Consider the following 11,664-nt stretch of genomic DNA (forward strand, 5'->3'; position numbering starts at 1 on the left):
GGGGGGGCAAAGCAGCACTAGTACATGGTCGCACCGGCCCTAGCCCTCCCGGCCCCCCCGAATCTCGTGCCGTTGGACGTCCGGTATGGGCTGTAGATGTGTGGCCTTGGGCCTGGGCTTTGTCGCGAATCGGATTGCATAAGCCTTGACAAACTCGTCCTAGGCTGGCTGTGGCGGCGAGTGACAGCGACAGGGAAAAAAGTAGCCGGGTGCCATGCATAGCACACCCCCCAAGCTATCAGAGCAAGCAGCAGTAACTCGCAGCAAAAGAGCGCCAGCTACGGCAGCAGGCCATTGGCACTCCCGCCGAGCCGCCACCACAGGTGATGCATCACAGCCTGTTATCCCCTCTCCCCTCTCTTTTCCGTCTCTGCCCCTTTCTGCGATCCGACCCCGGTCAGGTTGGGAGCCCCATTCGGATATAATCCTATTCGTTGGAACGAACAGAATGGGGGCCGTTATTTACTTGGCTACTTATCTTGCCGTGTAGCCATTGGTGTCTGCTCCCCGCTAGCGCCATATTGACACAGACCTGCTCCATCCTGCATACTCTCTTGCATGGACCAGGGCAGCAGTGCTATACGTCGCAGTGCTAATGTCGTGTGGTCGCGGGCCTCGCGGATTTGGTTGGAGTTTCCCCATCATGGTGCCAGTCACTTTCCCGACAGTCATCCCTTTTCTGCCCACCCCTTTCGCCATCCGTCCATCCTCCGATCTGGCCCATTGCCGTTCGATTGACTGACATCGGTGTGTGTCCGCGTAGATTCGGTGTGGACTCGACTCAAGAAACGTCGGCAGTCTATTTCCGGCCAAGGCAAGGTTTTCGCGAGGTTGCATCCGAGCAGTGGGCCAGCTAGAGCCCCAGGCCCCCAAGGCCCGTGCACACGTCCAGCGAGCGAGCGCACGAGCGAGGGCTTTGGCACGACCCCGGTTCCGCGATGGCTGGGGGAAGGAAGCAACGGCCAGCTTCCCTTCCCGTCTTCGGCATGCGCCTCGACGACTATTTTGTCGCTCCCGTCTGGTCTGTGTCTGTGATGCCGGCGGCGGACGGCCACCATCATAACTTGTACACCTCGCGGGAGGGGCGGCCGACAGCGATCATGACAGCGGCATTGCGGACGACTCTCGGGTTTTCCCTTGCAGCGGGCAGTGGCGTCACCACCGGAACGGGTCGTCTCTGCGGAGCCTGGACGTGCACGTCAAGCAAAAAAATTGTAGGGCCTGACCACCTTGACCTTGGGGATGTCAAACGGGGAACCGTGACCCAGCGATTCGTAGCATCCCGAGTGGGTTCTCGGCGACAACATTGCGATTTTTCACATTGTCCGAGTTGCAGGAAATCGACAACAACTGCCGAGGTATTTTCGAAGCCAACGACGAGGCGCGTTTTGGCGCTTCTGCCCGGTGGCTTTTGCGTCCATCTGACTGAAGTCAGTTAATGTCGATCGGACGGCGATGGGTGCCCCATACACAACATTAGACCAAGGCTCGCTGTGCTGCTTATCGGTCAGTCCCAGAGGCTCGGGTCCGGACTAGTCCGAAATCATAATGTTGGGGGAACAGGAGCAGAGGACAAGGGGGCAGATCGGACAACAGACAGGGTGTTTGCCCTGGAGGCTGCATTGCTAGCGTGCTTCCCTTGTTTAGTGCGCGCCCGAAAAAAAAAAAACCCCAGCCAGGCAGGAAGGATGCCGGCCAGCCGGCCTCGCCAGCTCTTTTGGTGCCTGCCGGCCTGCGAGTGAGTGACAGCAAGAGAGAGGAAAAGAGCCTGAGACGGGGCACGAAATAAGGAGCATCAATATCACCCATGACCAAAGCTCCCGATAGGGGCAAGCTTGGCGAGGCCAGCAAAGGAGGGAACTCGCCGAGATTACGCTGAGGGGGCCCACCTGAGGGGGTTTTGCGAAAATGCGCACACGCACACTGGAGCGCTCCCTGTGCTGACGTTAATAGGACGTGTTGGCGCGCGCGGAAACGAAAAGAGGGACCCCGTCGACTCCGTCAGCAACTCCCTAGGAAAAGAGTCCATCTCGCTCTGAGAGAGGGCTGAGTGGAGCCTCAGCTCTGGCGCCGTGCGAGACCCCCACGCGGCTGGGCCTGGTGATACCGAGCTATGTGTCACCGGAAATGTGCACTGACTCCCTAGGGCATCCTTTTCACAACAAACGATGTTTTTGAAACGGCGTTGGGGTTTGGTGGCAAGGTGGTTATGGCTGGTGGCTGGTGGCTGGTGGCGGTGGCTTGATGGTATCTGGTTAGTGGTGACCCATCGAGACGTCCGAGCAGATGTTCGCCACCATTGCCTTTCTTTCCTTCTTTTCTTTTCTTTTTTTTCTTTGCTTTTTTATCCTTCTTTTGCCCTCTATTTTATTTTACTTTTCGCCCTCCATCTTGAGAAGCGGGGAAGGTTCGACAACCCTTTTCGAACACCCTCTTGTGTTGCGTCTCTCCTTTTCGGATTATCGTGCCTTCCTTTCCCCCTGCCGCAAGCTGACCGTCCACTCCCAATTTTGAAAGGAGGCGCCCAATCAGATCTGCGGGGCCTGGGATCTACCTTACCATCTCGCTGGGATTGAATCTCGACAGGGCCAGGGTATTTTCCCGCTACGTCGGATCAGGAAAGCCCAAGGGGGATCCGACGCAGGGATCACCCCTGTTGTGTCTGGGGTGCTGGGGTATGGTTATCGGGGAGCTTCTCAGGAAGGGTGGCACGTACGCCTGGGTTGGTTTTCGCTTGATTTGCAAGGGGAGCGACAACCTACCAGCATCCAACGTCCCACCACCCGGTTGATAGATCGGATTTTCGTTCAGTTCAGCATTCCCACCTGGGACGAAGCAGCTGCGATCGCCCGAAAATGAAGGAAATAGTTGCGAAAACTTGTGGGTTCCTGCCTGCGGGCCCCTCTTTTGGTGTTTTTTTTTCTTTTCTTGTTCATTTTTTCTTTCTCCGGCCTGAATGCGAACCGCTCCCGCCTGCTGTATTACACGGATGTCAGCATCCTCCTGCCTGCCCCTTGGCGGCCAGCCACAATCACTCGCTCCGTGCTCATCCGTTTGTGCAGACGGATATCCGGTGTGCGTTCCAGGATCACCCCCTTCGTCCCATGCAGGTACAGCAGCGGGCCTGGCCAAATGCCATCCTGATTGCACACAAACACGCCCAGATCTTGCTCCCATGAGCGCCTGCGCTCGGCCTCTTTTGTTTTTCAGCAAGGGGCACACATGACGCACACCCTGTGACCCCCCCAGTCACCTCCCCCTGGGGCTCTTTTTCATCTCTTGGCTTGATCATTCGCATCACACTCCGAGCGAACATCGAGACGGAGATGATTTGCGCATGCGCTCGTCGGCGAGGTAATTTTGATTATGACTTGGCTGTCGTCCTTTTGGCCAGTGTGATGTTTGAGGCTCCTCCTTCAACACCCTTGTGCTGCGTTACAAAAGTTCTGTGTTATGTTATACAAGCGACCCACGACAATGACAGGATCTGCCGTCACGTTGCACTTACCGTTGTAGTCCCGGGTTCGGTCCTGGCGCTTTTTTTATATACATTCTCCCGCAGCCTCCAACGGGCGAGAGTGACGGGCATACCCACTTGTTCAACGGTGTTTTGTTTTGCTCCCCAAGCTCGACGGCCTGGCGTTTCATTTGAGCCGCTCCCCATGGGTGTGCACGAGCGTTTGGCTTGCGTGTAAACATATGCGTGTGTGCGCGGCGCGCATCTAAAATAAATCATGCTTCTTTTGCTGTCGGTCTAGTGTGCATGATGTGTTTTAGTGATTCGACGACAGAATTTGGGCTGTCCCGCTAAAACTGCCAGGTTGGTGACTTGGAGCTCGGTTCGCCGTGTGGCTGGCCCAGGCACCTGCCACTCCTGCTAGCGGGGAGGGCTAGATGAGCTAGATGAGATGGACCAACGCGAGCAGCCACAAGACGGAAAAACCACAGCTGTCCCACCGCTGTGTCCCCGGCGTCGTTGGACGCCACCAAACCCATGGCTGGGGTTTCAAACCTTTCGGGGCTTGCTGCCGGGGGCGTTTCGGGGTTCTCTCGAGCTAATTAAGCGGGTGTGTTGCCTTTAGCGCGAGTCGTCCCCCTCAGCCAGGTGCTGGCTGGGCAGGCACGTCCGGATTTTTTTCGCGCTGAGTAGACTGTGCCGCGGCAGGCAAATTAGAAAGCGGGTGCCCTAATACGGGCGAGTGGGCGGCACTAAAGGCGGGCCGGTCTATCGTCCTTGCTCGCTTCAGTCTCGACAGCTCGCTCGCTTCTCTCTGACAGGCAGGCCAACTTTGGAGCCTTTTCCCCACCAGCCCTGGCCGACGCCATTTCCGTCACTCGACTTTTCTTTCCTCCGTTTCTTTTTCTTTCGGGTCCTCGCAAGCAGTACCTTCCCCGGAAGCCTCGACCAGTGAGGCGGCGCAGCCTCCAGGTTCACTAGTGGGACTCCGTATCTCCCATGGCGCAACTACCCAGGCCCGGAGCTCTGCAGGCCGATAGGTCGGGGGCGGTGTTGACCTGTCAACTCTCCTACCCTTCACCTATCGAGAGGTGGGCACGTGCCACGCGCCGCTGTATCCGGTCTAGAGCCGTGCCTGGCCGGTCCCGACAAACAAAAGAGGGTCACCGCTTTCTAGGGCGCCGATCGCTCGCAAGGAGAGGGTCCCCGACCACCAGGAGGCGTCGTTGGCATCGTCCACTCTCGCGCGCGCCTCACCTCGCAGCATGCGCATACAGGCGTGTGTCAGCCATGCACAGTAACCGCGAGGTACTTTGTGGGCAAGCAGAATCTAGGGCGGTGTGGCGTGCATCTGGGTGCATGCGAGGGCGAGTGAGGAGAAGGGTGTCACAGCATGTAAGTGTGTGAGTGAGCGTGTGTCTATGGTGGGGGGGATAAAGGGCAGGCTGGCCAAGAAACCGGTTAGCCGGAACAGCTCCCGCCCCTTGTCGACACTTAGCTGCAAAGACCGAATATTTGGAAGGCTCTCTCCTGTCATGTCTTGGCTCTGCGCTCCTTTTCGACTATTGAGGTTTTGACGTTCTGCTGGAGTGCGATCGATTTGCGAAGCCCGAGCAGGTTAAGTGCTGACCCCCACACAAACTATCATTGGAACGACTCATGCGACACAGGCGATGCCAGCACCAAGAACAAGATGCTTTGGGCAGCGGTGGCTGTGTAAGCAACATCCGCCTCCCGTCCGTCTCGCTCCCCGGCCTTTATGCTGATTTCTCCGCGCCCGCTAGATTTGCACCATATGGCACTGTTCTTTGGAATTACATCCATGCTCTACATGCAGCAGCGGCTTCGTTTACCCCAAACACTAAGCCAAAGGGACAGAGAATACGGGGTTAGCTTGTTGCATGGCTTTGCATGCAGCAAGTGGTTGGCAGTACAGTAGTAAACACGTTAGCCGGCCTCGTAAAAGCGGTCTGCCAACCTATTCCGACTCTGGTTGGCCGGCGCGGCCTTTGTTGGGATAGCCTGAGGCCACCCGTTGAGTCTTGTCCGGGGCTCCCAAGACAACACGAGCCTCCAAGGCACTCACTTTGGGAGCGGTCGTTGGGCTAGACCCATAACTGTCCCATCGCCCTCTCCGCTAGGAGTCTTGGGCGTGCAGGCTATGGCGAGATGATGACAGCCCTACAGCTCAAGCCACGAGTGGCCGCAGGTAAAAACACGGATGGGTGCAGAAACCAGGCTGCCTTTATGCCCACCTGCCTGCCTGCCTGCCTGCCAACCTGATTAGGTACCCGCCAGGCTACATACATAGAGGTACATGCGTATGCGGTGCAGGCTTCGCTGGACATCTCGATGAAGCCCAAATCCATCTCCAAGCCATGGGCGCCGCCGTCCATGCCGCACGCTGATGTCAGGTGCCCGCGCAAGCTGTGCCGCATCGGGCAGCCATCTAAACTACCTAGCTACTTGCTTCGAAACCCTGCCGTCTACGGACAAAAAACACCCGGTGGGGGGATCTCGCTGCCGTCAGGGCAACCGAGAAAAGCCGGTCGGTAGGCAAGTGATAGCCGGCCAGGCCTGCAAACAACGGTGACACAAACATGCCAGGGACGGTTTTTGCCCTGGAGAAAGCGCGCTGTGGCATGACCGCCTGTTGGCTGGGCACGGCCGTCCAATCTCCTCAGTTAAATCGCGTTTGGGGGCGCAATATTCGATAGGTGTCATAGGTGGTAGGTAAGTGTTAGCTTAGGGGTGAGCGTGGAGGTGTACCTAGGTGCATCATTCCTTAGGTGCTTGCGTGCTATTGACGGGTTAGACTTTGCAAAAGGCTCCCTGCCAATCAACCCCGACCAAAACACCAAAGCGCTGAGAGGACGCCGCAAAAGACCCGTACTGCCCTTGTTCTGAGCAAGGCAACTGTCCACCCGGCGGCTGGTTCCTGGCGAGTGCCCTGCGCAATATGGCAGAGAATTATAGACAAGGGCCGGGAGGGGGTGGGTTTGGCATCGGGGAGGGGGTGGAGCAATCACGGGGGCAGCTTTCTCCCAACGGATGGCAGGGGACTGTGGGGGCATGGGGTGTGAGAATGTATGGCAACTGCCGCGGCCGGATCTGAGCTCCATGGAAACATCAAACAGCGAAATCCGACGACAGGGGACCCCTGACTGCATCCCATCCCAGCACCTTTTCCTCCACCCACCACCCGCGCCTTCCAGTTCTGTTGCGGTAGGAGGAAGGCACCACTACCAGCTCCTGCCCGACGCCCAGTAGCCCGCATCCACACACCCACACCCACACCCACACACATTGACGCGCCCACGCGCACCTTCCCTCGACTGCCACCTCTGGCGGTGGAGAGAAAGACAGGAAGGAGCCAGGCACCCAGGCCTGCCCACATTTATTGACTGCTGCCAGAACGGCATGCCTTTGCACTCCAAGCACACAACTATCTCGTGGCGAGCCAGGACCCCCAATCTCCTCTACGGCAGTCCTGCCCGTCACACTCGACGGCTCGACTGTTGACAACCCTCTTTCCAGCGTTGGCTCTTCGCCGTGTGGAGATCCGGCGAACGAGACGGGCCTTCCCAACCTGGCGGCTGCTCTTCCGTGTCCCACCCAGACGAATGCGAGGTTTCAACCGGGCAGAAACACGATAACTGATAGAACGTATGGCCGGTCAACTCTTGGCCCTGGCATCCGCGATAATGCAACCGATCGATCACGCCCATCCCCCCTCCTCTCTTTCTTCTTTTCTTTTTTCTACTCTCCTGACCCCCCCTGACCGCTCGGGGGGCGTATCGGCGACCTCCTCGCAAACTTGCGAGATGGAAAAGAAAAAAAGGCCCCAGAAAACGACCGAGCAGAGATGGCGATGGAGATGGGGAGGCGGAAACGCCACAGACCAACGCATGTAGTTCGTTGGACCACCCTTGAGCTTGACGCCCCGCCGCCGAGCCGTGACCTGCTGTCGCTTCGACCTGCTGTCGCTTCAGGGAGTTTGCCCTCCGCGAACTGCTGGCTGAGGCCTCGCCGTCCTGCCGAAAGCAGTCTATTCCACCAAAGGCACCTAGATTCCAAATATGACGGGCGTGTCGTTGCTGGGTTTAATCTTTCTCTGTCGACTGCCCAGAAGGCTGTCCGGCTGTCCGGCTGTCCGGCCACCACGCGCGGCAGCAGCTCGTGCCATACTCATACTCTCTCTGCCCAGCGCGCGCCGTGCCGCTGGAGGCTGACCACCACTCGCCTTGTTCTCCTACCCGATTTCCCTTCCTCTGCAACCTATTGGCCACCCCGTATCTGTCTCCCCTGCCCGAGTCGTACTTCCCAACGAGGGTTCCACCTAAAGCACCAAGGACGCAGATCGAAACCGCAGGACCTGCTTCCAACCAGAGTATCGCAAGCATTCCTCTTGCTATCATCAGGGCACCGAGAGGCTGTGCTTCGTTATGATCTCTTCCGTCTAGTGACGCCAGGGTGTCAATAACCGGTCCTGCTGGATACACCCCCCTCCCCTGCCCCTTCAGGGCTGTCGCTGGTCTAGGTAGCCTAAGTGGGCCCTCTTAAGACGCGGAGCTGTAGCTGTACTTGGTACTCTGCCTGTACCTTGTCCTTGAGATCTGTTCGCTGCTCAACCCCGGCCACTACGCTGAGCTCTGTGGGGGGGTTCTTACCTGGGGGCCACCCTGGCGTTAGAGACGGCCGCCCATCCACGGCCCCAGCCAAGAAAGCCTCAAGGCGTGATCTCCCCCAGCCAGCCCACAGTTCTCCCCGGCACCTACAATCTGGATCCCAAGCTGCCGTCCACTCCATATCGCCCCTGCCTTCCCTTGTATGTACACAGCACGGCTCGTCTGTGGGTAGTCTACTGTTGAATGAATGCACGCTCAAAGCTGCCTCCCGTACTGACAGGGGTCCAGCGAGCCCTGCCCCTCCAGGGACCTAGTCGATTAGGTGCCCTCAGCCCAGCCAGATCTTTTCCACACCCCAAGCAGCTCGGACGCACGCCTGATCCTGATCGAAAGGCCGGTATTTGATATAAACCGTGCCCTCTTCCCCAGATCTCTGGGATCGTTTCTTGCTCGCTCGCCTCGATCTTGGGCTTAGTCTCGATATAAACCCACACTCCTCACCCAACGCTGCCCAACTACCAACGGCGCCACTTCTTTGACTGCTTATTTCCTTAAATCTTTGCATCCGGCGGACTTTTGCTTTACCTCCTTCTCCTGCGACCAGTATTCGTCTGCTTGAACCTGCTTCATCTTTGTCGTTGCCACTCGCCCATTCTTTCCTATACAACATTTGCTGTCTGCGAGACGCACACACCCAAGCATCTTCTCTGTTGCGGGCATTCCTACCACCCGTGCACCCCAGGATTCCAACAACCCAGCAAAACCCCTCATTCTCCGGCCGATTCGCAGCCTAGCCTCCGCCCCTGAAAAATGCAGCTCCCAACGCCTCCCGGCTGGGGCCAGTGGCAGCAGAACGAAGTGGAATCCGGCTACGTCCATATCGGCTCACCCATGATGGGCACCCAGACTCCTCTTCAGCAACCGACGCTGTCATCTCAGTATCCCGTGACCCTGGCGCCCTCGCCCAGCCTACAGCAGCCGATTTCATACGCTCCTTACACCCATGGCCTCCCGTCAGTTGCTCCTCTCCAGATGCCGACGGTAGGGTCTCAGCACAATCACCAGCATCAGCATCAGCACCACCACAGCCAGCATCACCACCAACAACACCAGATACAGTTCCCCGATCACTCCATCCAGCGACCTCGGAGGAAGCTCGTGAACACGAGGAGCCTCAGAGACACCACCGCGGAAGCCATGGAAGCCGGGCATCGGGGGCGCACAACACCGGAGAGGGCCACTCGTAGGGTCCCAAAGACGATTGTGGCCAACGCTCCAGTCGTGGGCGCGAGCCACGTCGGCAACCATGTCGAGTTCAACACCTCGGTCGATAAGCTCATGAAGATCATCCAGTCCATGCCTGAGACTGGGACCCTCGTCGAGTCCATAGAGTCGGTTGTGAAGCCGGAGCCAGTTCGCCTTGAGGAACCTGAAAAGGCATGTTCTGCGCGCCCTTCAGACGGGATTCCAGTACTACCTCGAAATCTCAACTAACACTTCTGTTCTAGGCCGTTTCGCCTATTGATGAGCAGAAGCCTGCCAGCGAGAAACTGACTGTGCGGAGATTTGTCTGCCACTTCCGTGGGTGCCTGAAAAAGTTCGCACAAAAGGCACAGCTCGACACCCATGTCCGATCCCACACAGGCGAGAGACCATATGTAAGCATACTGCCCGTAGCTAACATGTCGAAGACTCTTGTTGGTGGCTAACAAGATGTTCCTTCTAGGTTTGCGAATTCCCCAACTGCGGCAAACGATTTAGCCAGTCTGGTAACCTCCATGTACGCATCCCACCTTCAACCTTCGATATTCTTTGCTTCCTGGTGCCGAAATGGAAAACACTCGGTTGGGACTGTTTGCTGATAAAAGAACTTGGCAGACCCACGAGCGCAAGCACACTGGAGAGAGGCCGTATGTCTGCGATATCTGCGGCAGGCGCTTCGCCCAAGGCGGTAACCGACAGGCACACAAAAAGGTTCACCAAAAGACAAAAGATTTCATTTGCAGACTAGAGGGCTGTGGCAAGGAGTTCACGCAGCGTGGGAACCTCAAGGTGAGTTTGTCTGAGACGTTCTGGAAAAGGGGCAGGGGGTAGGCGGAGCTGACCACGACTGACATGGCCACCGCGAACAGAGCCACCAAAACAAGTCACACCAGCAGTTCATGGACCAGACTATGGCGAGACTGGAGAAAATCTCGCTGGAGAACATGTCGCCGGAGGACAGGGAACTCGTGATATACCTGGCCCCTCTCTACAAGAACTCGAACAAGGGAATCAAGGGCCGAGGCGTCCGACCTCCGGGCTATCGCCTGAGCCGCTCCGACCGCTCATCCTCGATGTCATCGTCGGCTCACTCCTACTCCCCAACCAAATCTGAAGCGAGCTTGACATCAAGCCCTTGCACTGCTGGCCCGCCCCCACAGCATCACTACGGTGGCCATGCACAGCAGCACCATCACCAGCAGCAGCAGCAGCAGCACCAGCAGCGCCACCCGGACCATCAAGATATGTCCTCTTACCACCCATCGAACCCTGTTCCGACACACCACCACCAGCGACCTCAACAAGGCCTCGCCTACCCCCCGGTATCCTTCGGCAGCGCGCCCTCGGGCAATATCCGATACCCGTACAATGGCATCGTTCACCGCTACGAAATGCCGGAGCACTCGCACCCCTACAGCGGTATTCCGGTAACGACGTCTTCCTCTACCTCATCCCCGGTTGCCACCGTTTACAGCGACGACAGCGGCGCCGTGTACCAAAGCGACGACAACGGTGCTCGCGAGTTGGCGTTTGGTGAGAGGATGTGTTGAATCTTCGGGTCGCACGTCCCATCCTCGTCCACCTTTGCCTTGGCTCGATCTATTGCGTTTGATTTCCTTGGACCGAGAATCTTTTCCTTTTTGCCACTCTTTTTTTTTCTATACGCCTCCTTTTCTCCTGTCTAAACACGAAACCTACACCTCGACAAAAAAAGCCTAATTTACGACATAAATGTACCAGAAAAAACGAATAGAGACGATGAGAGGCAGCTGGATGCACTACTCGTTCTTCAAGGAATGATTCTCACTTCTCGTCGCTCATTTACACGGATGGATGTTGTTTTTCTTTGTCCTTTTTATTTAGCTGCATGGCCAGCATTTGTTTTGTCCAGGCGACGTTGTGCAAAGTCTTTTTTTTTTTTTTTTTTTTTTTGTATTTTCCTACCTCCTCGACCGCCCATAACAGAATGAGAGCGATGGACAACAGAAAAATGTTTGTTAAACCAAGGGGATGGCATTGTGGTGGTTAATTCTATTCTAGTGTGCGGATATCTGCTTTTCTTCCTAAAATGCGTTTTACCTTGCTTCCTACCGTCCTGCCTTCCTTGTTTCTTTCGGCTCGAGGCCAGCATCGCTCTTGGGGTCTTGTCTTACCTGGAAACTGGTCTGTGAGCCATCGGACACCTGGAGGGGAAGGGCCGAGTGCTGTGCCAAAGGCGTGGCATGGACTTACGCTGCCAACAGGCCCACTATGCCCGCAGGCGCGTCTTCCAAGAGCCTTGGTGGGCGAGGCACTCCACTCCCGCGTGCTTCTGTT

The 11,664-nt window shown here is 57.0% G+C and overlaps 3 protein-coding genes across 3 annotated transcripts; 2 read left to right on the forward strand and 1 right to left on the reverse strand.

Moving 5' to 3' along the window:
* Positions 1-2,168: 2,168 nt before the first annotated feature.
* GGTG_07989 (hypothetical protein) lies at positions 2,169-2,791 on the forward strand (the record flags this gene model as incomplete). The annotated part of the gene is made up of 2 exons (XM_009225823.1): positions 2,169-2,254; positions 2,518-2,791. 2 exons carry the CDS (start codon positions 2,169-2,171, stop codon positions 2,789-2,791), a joined length of 360 nt encoding a protein of 119 aa, XP_009224087.1.
* Positions 2,792-7,560: 4,769 nt separating this feature from the next.
* Positions 7,561-8,266, reverse strand: GGTG_07990 (hypothetical protein; the record flags this gene model as incomplete). Its single annotated transcript, XM_009225824.1, has 2 exons — positions 7,561-7,916; positions 8,236-8,266. 2 exons carry the CDS (start codon positions 8,264-8,266, stop codon positions 7,561-7,563), a joined length of 387 nt encoding a protein of 128 aa, XP_009224088.1.
* A 629-nt stretch (positions 8,267-8,895) lies between these two features.
* Positions 8,896-10,970, forward strand: GGTG_07991 (hypothetical protein; the record flags this gene model as incomplete). Its single annotated transcript, XM_009225825.1, has 5 exons — positions 8,896-9,498; positions 9,594-9,743; positions 9,812-9,865; positions 9,964-10,137; positions 10,218-10,970. The coding sequence occupies 5 exons, from the start codon at positions 8,896-8,898 to the stop codon at positions 10,896-10,898; spliced, it is 1,662 nt and encodes a 553-aa protein (XP_009224089.1). The 3' UTR covers positions 10,899-10,970.
* Between the last annotated feature and the right edge of the window lie 694 nt (positions 10,971-11,664).

This window comes from Gaeumannomyces tritici (genome assembly GCF_000145635.1).
Source record: "Gaeumannomyces tritici R3-111a-1 unplaced genomic scaffold supercont2.4, whole genome shotgun sequence".
Taxonomy (NCBI): domain Eukaryota; kingdom Fungi; phylum Ascomycota; class Sordariomycetes; order Magnaporthales; family Magnaporthaceae; genus Gaeumannomyces; species Gaeumannomyces tritici.